Genomic DNA, 12,217 nt, shown 5'->3' with positions numbered 1-12,217 from the left:
AACTGGTTATCAATGTTCAGGCCCCTGTGACCTTGACCTTTGACGGAGTGACCCCAAAATCAATAGGGGTCATTTACTCTGCATGAACAATCATCCTATGAAGTTTCAACATTCTGGGTCGAGAGGTTCTCAAGTTATTGATTGGAAATGGTTTTCCATGTTCAGGCCCCTGTGGCCTTGACCTTTAACAGAGTGACCCTAAAATCGTTAGGGTTCATCTACTCTGCATGACTATTCATCCTATGAAGTTTCATCATTCTGGGTCAAGTGGTTCTCAAGTTACTGACCGGAAATGGTTTTCAATGTTCGGGCCCCTGTGACCTTGACCTTTCACAGAGTGACCCCAAAATCATTATGGGTCATCTACTCTTTATGACCAATCATCCTATCATGTTTCAACATTCTGGGTCAAGTGGTTCTCAAGTTACTGACCGGAAATGGTTTTCAATGTTCAGGCCCCTGTGACCTTGACCTTTAATGGAGTGACCCCAAAATAGATAGGGGTCATCTACTTTGCATGTACAATCATCCTATAAAGTTTCAACACTCTGGGTCAAGTGGTTCTCTAGTTATTGATCAGAAATAGTTTTCAATGTTCAGGCCCCTGTGACCTTGACCTTTGACGGAGTGATCCCATAATCAATAAGGGTCATCTACTCTTTATGACCAATCATCCTATCAAGTTTCAACATTCTGGGTCAGGTGGTTCTATAGTTATTGATTGGAAATGGTTTTCAATGTTCAGGCCCCTGTGACCTTGACCTTTGATGGAGTGACCCCAAAATCAATAGGGGTCATCTACTCTTCATGACCAATCATCCTATAAAGTTTCAACATTCTGGGTCAAGTGGTTCTCTAGTTACTGATCAGAAATTGTTTTCAATGTTCAGGCCCCTGTGACCTTGACCTTTGACGGAGTGACCCCAAAATCAATAGGGGTCATCTACTCTTCATGACCAATCATCCTATGAAGTTTCAACATTCTGGGTCAAGTGGTTCTCTAGTTATTGATCGGAAATGGTTTTCAATGTTCAGGCCCCTGTGACCTTGACCTTTGGAGTGACCCCAAAAACAATAGGGGTTGTCTACTCCAGCAGCCCTACAACCTTATGAAGTTTGAAGGTTCTATGTCAAATGGTTCTCCCGTTATTGCTCGGAAATGAAGTGTGACGTACGGACGGACGGAAGGACGGACAGGGCAAAAACAATATGTCTCCTGGGGGAGACATAATTACCTTTTACTATTATTGTTCCCAAGACGAATATATTAAAAGGAACAGATAACAAGAGCTGTCACTAATGGTGACAAATGCCCCCGCAGCGCCTTGACCTTTGACCTGGTGACCTTGACCTATGACCTGGTGACCCCAAAGTCAGTAGGGGTCGTGTACTCAGTAAGTACTATCAGCATGTGAAGTTTGAAGGTCCTGGGTGCAGTGGTTTGTGAGTAAAGTGCCTTCATGCAAAAAGTTAACGTTATGACAAACTAACTAACTAACGAACGAACTAACGGACGGACAGTTGAAAACTAATATGCCTCCCTTCAGGGGAATAAAAAGCAAAAGGAACAGTTATGTTCATGACAAAAAACAGAGTGTGTTAATGTATAAAATATCATGTTCATAATCAATAATAATTTTACCATTATCAGCTGCATTGTGACAGGGAATTATGTCTTGCAATAATAATTCTCATGTTAATATAGAATTTATGTTGTTAACAGTAATATATATCTCAGTAGCACAATGCTCAGTACTAAATCATGTGGTGGCCATTATTGTATTACTGAATAACGAACATTTTTCCGCAAGTGCGTCATTCAGTAAAAGGATTACGTAGAAAATTGCTGAAAATCAATGCAACTTCCATTTTATCCTCATTAGGAAGTTCTTGTCATTTTTTGGCCAATGATTCATCACATTTCAGTCAGCAGACACAACAGCTTGGTGGTGAAAAAACCATAAAATATCTTACACTTCTCCTCAAAGGAAACTTAAACAAGTGATCATTCAACACTTCACTGTGTTCAATGAGTGTTTTCTACATTCTAGATTTCCCCTGGAGGTATTTTTAAAAGTTGATTTTCCTATCTTGGTTCCTCAACCAATACACAAGTATAAATTTAACAAGAGCACCACAATGCAGAGCAATATATGTCCAAAGGTATGACCTTCGACCCCTAAGTGTGACCTTGACCTTGAAGCAAGCCATCCGAAACATGTGCTCTGCACGTCATCTTGACGTGGTGAACATTTGTGCCAAGTTTCCTTAAAATCCTTCAAGCAGTTAGAGTTACACAGCAGACATATGACCTTTGAACCCTAAGTGTGACCTGGACCTTGAAGCAAGCCATCCAAAACGTGCACTCTGCATGTTGTCTTGATGTGGTGAACACTTGTGTCAAGTTTCTTCAAAATCCTTTAAGGGGTTCAAGAATAACAGAGCGTACACAAAATTGTTTTGACCTTGACCTTGAAGCAAGCCATCTGAAACATGCGCTCTGCATGTCATCTCAATGTGGTGAATATTTGTGCCAAGTTTCTTTAAAATCCTTCAAGCCATTCAAGAGTTACAGAGCGGACATGAAACAAATACATATGATCTTTGACCCCTAAGCGTGACCTTGACCTTGAAGCGAGCCATCCAAAACATGAGTCTGCATGTCGTCTCAATATGGTGAACATTTGTGTCAAGTTTCTTCGAAATCCTTCGAGGGTTTCAAGAGTTACAGAGCGGACACGGAATTGCTAATGGACGGGCAGAAAGACGGACACTGGCGTCATAATACGTCCCTTCAGGCGTATAATAAACATACTTTGCGTAAGAAATTAAAGGTAAATAAGAATTACTGTATTAGATTTTTAAAAAATTTGCATTGACAATTACACATTTAGCTGAAATTCATTACAAAAGCAAGTTTGTTAAATCATTATTACCTCCCTTCGCCTATCTAGACTGTTTGGAAATAGCTAAGCTGTTTTAACACTTTCCTTTTTATTCCTATCGTTGAAATAGCCCAATATCTATAAATGCATAACTTAATGTAAACTAGAAATATACTGAAATAGTCTGCTTTTACATACTAGAGGGTAGGGGCTATTACAAAATGTCATAAAGATAATAAAAGATACATTTGTAATAGGGATCTAAATCTGTGTAATGGTATTTCTGTTTACATAATAAATCTTTAACAGAATATATGAAAAATGTCATATAATGTTACTTACATGTGATTGACCTTTAAATCAACATAACATTTCACATTTGTAGTCATAGCAACCAACTAATACTTGCCTTTATTTTTACATAGTTTTCAAACCCCAGGAAAAACTTGTGAAGTCACCAAAACAAAATGTATTTTTGTTATCACCATTTTGGGATAAGTGATTGGAAGGGTAGATTTTTTACACATATCTAAGTCCCTTTTATAAAACTAGTACATACTGCATATGATAGAAGAAATGCTTACCAATTTGTCTGAGAAAGTTTGAGATTGTGTCCTCACTGAGTGTACCTTTAGCTGAAAATGAACAACAATCACTGGGTAAAAAAGCAGCATCTCTTCATCATTAATCATAAAGATAAACAAAAAACACTATCATCATAATCACTATCATCTTTATCACCAACACCTCCATCATCATCATCACCATCATCATAAGATGAAGAAAAGTCAAATAATCTTCTCTTCATCAATAAACATTTCAATAATGGAATCATCATCAGCATGATCATCATAATAACAATAATCATCATCAACATAGATATAGTCAAGTCAAATCATCATCATCATTATCTAAATCTAAATCATCAGAGTCATCATAACTGCATCAAAATTACAATTTTCTTCTGGGTTTCTACAGGCATTTTATCTGCAGTCTTTGCCAGAATATCTCAATTTCTGAATCACAAGTACCATATGATAAATGAGTTGGTGATTAATTTGGTAAGTAAACAGAGTTGGTGAAGTTTCTAAGGATTACTGAACAGCAATACAAGAAAATCTATGAGTGTTGTTAAGACTGTTGGTAGTTGTTACTAGCCATATGTCATAATATATTGCTCTTTAATTTTACCAATATTATTTTGTATTTTTTGTTTATCGCAAATCAATTGTATAATTAAACAAGAGGGTCTTGAAGGCCCTGTATCGCTCACCTGACCTATTGACCTAAAGATCAGATCATAAAGATTAACATTCTGACCAAGTTTCATTAAGATATGGTCATAAATGTGGCCTTTAGAGCGTTAATTAGTTTTTCCTTTGATTTGACCTAGTGACCTAGTTTTTGATACCACATGACCAAGATTCAAACTTGACCTAAAGATCATAAAGATTAACATTCTGAACAAGTTTCATGAAGATAAAATCATAAATGTGGCCTCTAGATTGTAAATAAGCTTTACCTTTGATCTGACCTGGTGACCCAGTTTTTGACCCCACTTGATCCAGATTGGAACTTGAACTTGATCTTTAGATCATTAAGATTAACATTCTGACCAAGTTTCATAAAGATACGGTCATAAATGTTGGCCTCTAGAGAGTTAACTATCTTTTCCTTTGATTTGACCTGGTGACCTAGTTTTGACCCCACATGACCCAGATTCGAACTTGACCTAAAGAGCATCAAGGTTAACATTCTGACCAAGATTTATGAAGATACATTCATAGATGTGACCTCTAGAGTGTTAACAAGATTTTTTCTTGATTTTTTGACCTGGTGACCTAGTTTTTGATCCCACATGATCCAGATTCGAACTTTGCCTAGAGGCCATCAAGACAAACATTCTGATTAAGTTTCATAGAGATATTGCCATGAATGTGGCCTCTAGAGTGTTAACAAGCTTTTCCTTTGATTTGACCTGGTGACCTAGTTTTTGACCTCAGATGACCCAACGTGGTAGGCATCAAAGATTTCATTGAGGGTAACATTCTGACCAAGTTTCATTAAGATTGGGCCAAAATTGTGACCTCTAGAGTGTTAACAAGCTTTTCCTTTGATTTGACCTGGTGACCTAGTTTTTGACCCCACCTTACCCAGATTGGAACTTGACCTAAAGATCATCAAGATTAACATTCTGACCAAGTTTCATTAAGATATGGTCATAAATGTGGCCTCTAGAGTGTTAACTAGCTTTTCCTTTGATTTGACCTGGTGACCTAGTTTTTCAACCCACATGACCCATATTCGAACCTGACCTAAAGATCATCAAGTTTAACTTTCTGACCAAGATTCATGAAGATACAGTCATAAATGTAGCCTCTAAAGTATTAACAAGTTTTTCCTTTGATTATTTGACCTGGTGACCTAGTTTTTGACCCCACTTGACCCAGATTTGATCTTAGCCTAAAAATCATCAAAATAAACATTCTGACCAAGTTTCATAGAGATATTGCCGTAAATGTGGCCTCTAGAGTGTTAACAAGCTTTTCCTTTGATTTGACATGGTGACCTAGTTTTTGACCCACTTGACCTAGATTTAATCTTAACCTAAAGATCATCAAGATTAACATTCTGACCAAGTTTCATTAAGATATGGTTATAAATGTGGCCTCTAGAGTGTTAACTAGCTTTTCCTTTGATTTGACCTGGTGACCTAGTTTTTGACCCTACACGACCCAGATCGAAATTGACCTAAAGATCATCAAGATTAACATTCTGACCAAGTTTCATGAAGATACAGTCATAAATGTGGCCTCTTGAGTGTTAACAAGCTTTTCATTTGATTTGACCTGGTGATCTAGTTTTTGATCCCAAATGACCCAATATCGAACTCGTTCAAGATTTTATTGAGGGTAACATTCTGACCAAGTTTTATTAAGATTGGGCCAAAATTGTGACCTCTAGAGTGTTAGCAGTCAAATTGTTGACGACGGACGGTGACGACTGACGACAACGGACAGGGCGATCACAAAAGCTCACCTTGAGCACTTCGTGCTCAGGTGAGCTAAAAACAGAAAATCTGAGCTGAGAAAAAATCTCGAATAAACAAAAATCATAGGTGAAATGCCTTAAAATTATTTCTCATTCTACCATTATTTCAAAATCTTATTTATTATTATTTTAACAGACATCAAGAAATCAACACAAAACACATCATGTATTGTTTGATTGTGAAGAATGAACAACAAGACATAATGGCCTATTGTATTACCAGACATAATTACATTTGTGCTGCATCAGCTGCCAGGCAAGTGACAAATGTTTCCGAAACATGGCACCAACTCAACTAACTTAATTAACAATAAAATGTAGAATATTGTGTTTAGTTGCAAAAAGTCCTTGGTATGTGTTTTATGTGTTTTAACAGTTTTAACTTTTTCACATTTTTTCCTATATTCCAAAATGTTGTTGACAAGCCTATGAATAGTTTGTATGATGTAACATCTATATATATCAGCTAAAAACATTATGTATTACAGGTAAAATTGTGAAACCATGCACATCATAATGATATGCACAAAATATGAACAACTGCACAAGTTAAGTTGGAAAAGGGTAAGCTTTTCAACTGTTCATTTCCCTGTAAGTATGAAACATAACAGTCTGCCCTCATAGTTTCATGATCAAGTGGCAATTAAACTTGTCAATGGAAGCCCTTTCCTTCATTATCTACTGAATACAAGGAATAAATAACTCAAAAGTATGCACACACCCATCTAAAGAAACATGCAATTCTTTAAACAGACATTTATTGTGACAAAAACTAATAGACATTCAAGCACCTCCTGATTATCATTGTATTCTTATTATACAAAAGCTTCCTTTAGAATCATTTCAGTTCCTGGGCACTAAATTTCATCAATGAATGGGAATTTTTGTTGTTCATTTGGATTTAATTTTGTGGATCAAACCACAAAATCACTCCCCTACAAAAATGGAGGATTTTACAGTATCACTTTGCTATGTTCTTATAACATATAATCCATGTTTCATAACTTTAAATTTACAGATATGTTCTATTAATTTGTTAAAAATCATAGCACTTGTGCAATAAAAGTATGTTTTGATTAAATAAGGATATTAAAATTGAAGGAAATTTTACTTATCAACTTTAAGTTTCACTTTCAAGACCTTTTAACCCGTGGTGAGGCGGTACCCATGTACCTGGATACAAGGTTAAATTTCACAACAATGTCGTCATACGTAAATACATGATTCACCGATTAAACCAGTTACTTATTGGAGCATTTAAGTGGTACACTCAATAGATCAATATACAACTGTATTAGAAACAAAAGTAAAAGAATGCATTGGATCTACGCATAAAAAATATGTTTATGGTAGTCATGGTATCGTGTCCTAAAACAGTAATACCATGATGAAATACTGCGTTCAGTTTTATTTTATTGAATGCATATTTGATTTGCATTTATATATATCTAAAGTGCATAGTTACATTTTTAATTTAGTAAACAAATGTATGATGAACATTTTTTTAATTAGAGAAATAAATAGCTAACATCCTTGTCATAGAAGTAAGAGCCTGTCATCCATTATTTATTTTTCTAGTGCCCTTTGGCTAGCTGTTTTAATAATGTATAACAGGCAGATGAATATTTTCTGTTTCCCTTAATTATCAAATATTGATTAGAAAACCTTTGAAAAGCAGTTCCGAATTAAATGTGGAATAAGCATGACTCCCTGTTCCTTTTATAGCCATCATTTAGAACCGATACGCACTAACAGAAGAGATTTTCACTTTTTTTGTTTCCACAGTTATAATGACTTTGGAGATAAAAAAGAAGCTTTGACACAGGTCTGTTTCAAATATATGCTCAGAAACAGCCAACCACATGCTGGACATAGACTCTGGGTTTCTGCTTACACCAAAAACAGGCAAATTAAGACTGTCACTTATTTCAAATGGCATAGTATATTACATTTGTATTTCCTGTTGTGTCCAAATGCACAGGCTCATTGTCAATAATGTCAAATTCACATCAATATATGATCGGTAAATTACTGTCAACTTGTGACCTTTTAATTGATCTGATTGATGGTTTGTAATTTCTATTTCATCAAATATTTAGAATGATTAAGATCGTAAACAAATGACATGTACAGGTTTTAATTATAAAAATAATGTTATTCATTTTTTTGTTTATACTGCATCATTTACAAGAAATCACCTGAACATAATATTATGTCTTTATCTTCACCCCCTCTTATTCAAAGTATAGAGATATTTTGTACTTAAAAAGCTGTTATTTTGTTGGGTTTTAAATCACATAAACACAGCCAACAAGTGCCTCTCCAGACATTATTTCAGGATGGACGTGCACCTAGGTAGAAAAGAGGAAACAAAGTTCTGTGTTCCTACTACAGGTATAACCACCAACATATATGACACATCCAGAACTCAAACTAAAATTGATTCAAACTCTGTGCCTACCCTCACTTATCCAACAAGTCCAAAGTTAAAAATTCTATATGGTACAATGTTTTCACAGGTGCTGCATTGTTCCTTGTAGTCCTGTTACAGACTTGAGCTTACCTTGAAGATAGTCAGCCAGATCCCCACCATTACAGTACTCCATAACCAGATATACATGGTTGGTTGTTTCCTGAAAATATAATTCAAAATGGAGGATCATTTATAAAAACAGTCACAGTCTTACATTTTTTAATTTTTTTTTATGATTTTAAAAACATGCTGGTCAGATGTAATTTGCCTAAGGAGTTACAGCAAGTCCCTGCATGTAATAAACCTTGTTGGGTAAGGGCTGGGTAAAGGAAAGGGCTGGTCCTGACACAGAGTAGGTTAACATAAAAGATTCACCTTAATCTAAGACAGCTGAAGTCAGACCAAAGCCTAGTTAGAAACTGGGTCATACAGCAATGTTTATATTGACATAGATTGTATATCATGAACTTGTTCAACCATAGGGAAACTATTTATATAAATAGAAAGGCATGTCTTTGTGGTAAAACGTAGAATGTAATTCATAAGACGTAGAAGTAAGACGTAGAATTCAAAGTCGGTTACCAAAACAAAGAAAACAAACAGCAGAAAATTATCTCTATAAAGCAAACAAACAAACAAAGAAGATATTATTATTAAAAGTTTAAATGAACTTAGGTACACCTTATGTCCTGACAACTGTTAACTTTTAAGTTAGATTTTTCACTGAAAACTGCATGACATTGTATAGACCAGATATTAGATTACAATTACTGTTCCCACTTGTTTATATGTAAACATCAATTTTAGGAAATGAAAAGTGATCCTTGTTGAAAGGTGGTCTGTCAACACAGGTACATAACACTTTAACTCTTCAATAGTGACCTTTTAAAGCAGGTTTTATAGCAGTGGTCTTTGAGTATTTCAGAGACAGTCTTTAATAGTTTTTAAACCTTTTGAAAGGTTACCAGTCTATTATCATGTTATAAGTATTTAAGCAGGTCAATACAATACAAATCATAAGCCTACATTTCAAGCATTAAACAAGCAGATTAAAATCTCACTATTGGCAGTTAGGTAATGGTCAATCTTTGAGATGTGATAATGGACAATGGTATTTACTACAATACATGACACTTTAGATAGTCATCTACAACATGTATTTCACTCATGGACACAAACTATTTTCTATTTAGACTTGCATAACACATTTACATGTACATTCTTGCAATTATTTCTTAATTCTTTATCCCATAACACAGTGATACATCAACACAATTTTTTGTTGATATAGTTTACACAAATGGAATTTTACTTAAAATGGTCTTTTTTGCAAATTAACGAAAGACAATTTAACAAATTAACATACAGGCAAATATATTATTGTAGAGATGTATATATCACTATGTCTTGGCTTGTGATTAAAATATTTTTTTTTGCAATCTGATCATACTTTGTTCATCCCAGGTTGTATCCATAGACAAGAAAAGCATGCCCGGGCAAAACAAACCACAGGTAATGCCTCCATTACTGAGTTGACTATGTCTGCAGAATCAACTTCTGCTTAACAATGGAGACAGCGCAATAAGTAGTGCACATAAATATAAATAAAGTTCTGTAAATTTCTGTCCAATATAGAGAACCAATCACCTTACAGGGTCAAGGTCACTAATGTAATGCATGATTAAAATAATCTCCAACTTACAAAACACTGAACCTTAGATCCTACTGATCATAAATGGTCATAGAACAAAAGTGGATAATTTAGATAACTTGTTTATATAACATTTTCTTGTTGTTTAACTTAGGAACATAATATTTCATCATTGAGTGCATTTTTCAATAACAGCTTATGCAGTTGTCCTAAATGACCCCAAGTCACTGCGACAATCCCTTCATTTGAACTTGTGACAATTTTTTTTTATTAATTTATAACATATGATGTAAATTTTATGGACAGGCAAAGTATGTTTTTTTGCAGAATATCAAAAGCTTGCAATAACACATCAATAAATGTGGCCATAATGACTGCAAAAGTGCACTCTGGGATTTCTGCATGAAAGATAACATCTGTTTGTGTAAGATAATTATGTTCTTTGGATATATACTAAATGCCAGAAAGATTACTTTGTTCATCATGAACATCTTATTGGGTACCTGAGTTTGTAAAAATACATGATTGGTTTTCACCTCTGTTTCCAAAGACTTTCTATTCAGTAAGGACAAGGTTCAGAGACAGAATAATTCCATTTTTCATTGCATCAAATGCTGTACCTGACTGCAATAAAAAAGTTCCTTTAAACAGAATCAATGATAAGTATACACAATTCAATAACTAGAATACATTCTGCATGCCCACGGGCAGAATGTCGAGCCCGCCCAAACCTTTGGCCTCTGAGTGTGACCTTGACCTTATACCTAGGGACCTGGTTCTTGCGCAGGACACTCTGTCTCATAATGGTGAACATTCATGCCAAGTTACATCAAAATCCCACCACGCACGGACGACCGCACGGACATACACCGGCCCGCCAAAACGACTGTATCAAGCTCACCGCAAGAGGGCTCGACAAAAATGCAGCACTGGTAATGACACAATGTCATCTGGTAAGATTTCAGTTATCATATGTGTACAATTTGTTCTAGCTTTTGCTGCCGAAATTATCACCCCTAATAATGTGTTACATAATATAGGTAAAATTATTAACAGCACCATTTCAAAACTTGGTAAATAAACTAATAATTGTTTCATGGGGACTAACTTGAGTATACATTGAATGATACAGAGATGAACATACAAAACAGAATTATCTGGTTATATATCAATATCACTTTGCTCTGTTTATGAACCTAATAACTGTTATAATTTGATTATATAACTAGCCAGTGCACCTATGAAGGGTCGTAGCACAGACATTCTAGAAAGAGCTGTCCATAAGACAGTCAATGTTCTTGACTATTCAAATTGTTGTCCCACACGGTGGCGATACCCTGGGTATGCAGGGGTGCAAAATGGCGGCGAAATCTCTCGATTCAGGTAACATTTTTCATTATTACTGTCTTAATACTTAACCAATTTTAACGTAATAAAGACGAGTGCCCGCTCATAAGAATACTACACCCTCGGCTATAAAGATTGGACTCCTGAGTTTCGTAGTTTTTGTGAAAAGTGCAACGGCGCATGCTGACGGAAAAAAATGCAACTGCTATGTACGGGGGCATTTTAATGAAAATGACTAAACCAGCTATCCCCATGTGTTTCGAAAAATGGCTTGTAGGGCGGAACCGGGCTTGGCATGTTCCAGAGCTGTTGTAGAACTTTAGCAAGTGAACTCGCGAGTTTTCGGCAATTCCGGACGATAAAAAGGAAATGCTATGTGGGGGAGGTGTTTTCATAATGTTATGTGGGGGAGCTTTTGACATGTGGGGGTGACATAACTGGCTGCTAGAGACACACAATAATACGGACAAAAAAGCCAGCGAAAAATACTTTTAACTGTTAAAGGCATATTATATGTCAAAATATATTGTGATGATGTCCGTCCTTTCGTCCTTGCATGTTTCTTCTCATACATCGTTGGCACTAGAGACTTAAAATTTGATCACGATTTGACATCTACTGTTTAAACGCTATTTAAAACAGTTTGCTGTTATGTTTTTTATTACTTCACACAATTGACTCGTATTCACAAATACCAATTCTTGTGACAAGATGTTCACTTTTATGTATTTAATTTTGACAATGTCCTTCATTTTACTTTGATCTTTGCGTTTAAAAATCTGAAATAATTGAATTCCCCATAACCTTTGT

At 35.4% G+C, this 12,217-nt stretch overlaps 1 protein-coding gene across 1 annotated transcript in view; it reads right to left on the bottom strand.

The window, feature by feature from the left end:
* LOC123534555 (serine/threonine-protein kinase ULK2-like) overlaps positions 1–12,217 on the bottom strand; it is a 39,052-nt gene that overhangs the window by 18,777 nt on the left and 8,058 nt on the right. Inside the window, exons 4-5 of the mRNA XM_045316842.2 lie at positions 8,500–8,569; positions 3,470–3,520 (exon numbers count right to left, since the gene is read on the bottom strand). Of these exons, the coding sequence (XP_045172777.2) occupies positions 3,470–3,520; positions 8,500–8,569 (121 nt within the window). The remainder of the gene's footprint in view (positions 1–3,469; positions 3,521–8,499; positions 8,570–12,217) is intronic.

Source organism: Mercenaria mercenaria, chromosome 12, assembly GCF_021730395.1.
Source record: "Mercenaria mercenaria strain notata chromosome 12, MADL_Memer_1, whole genome shotgun sequence".
Taxonomy (NCBI): domain Eukaryota; kingdom Metazoa; phylum Mollusca; class Bivalvia; order Venerida; family Veneridae; genus Mercenaria; species Mercenaria mercenaria.
Note: the sequence above shows the minus strand (reverse complement) of the source record. Positions and strands in the feature narration are given on the sequence as shown.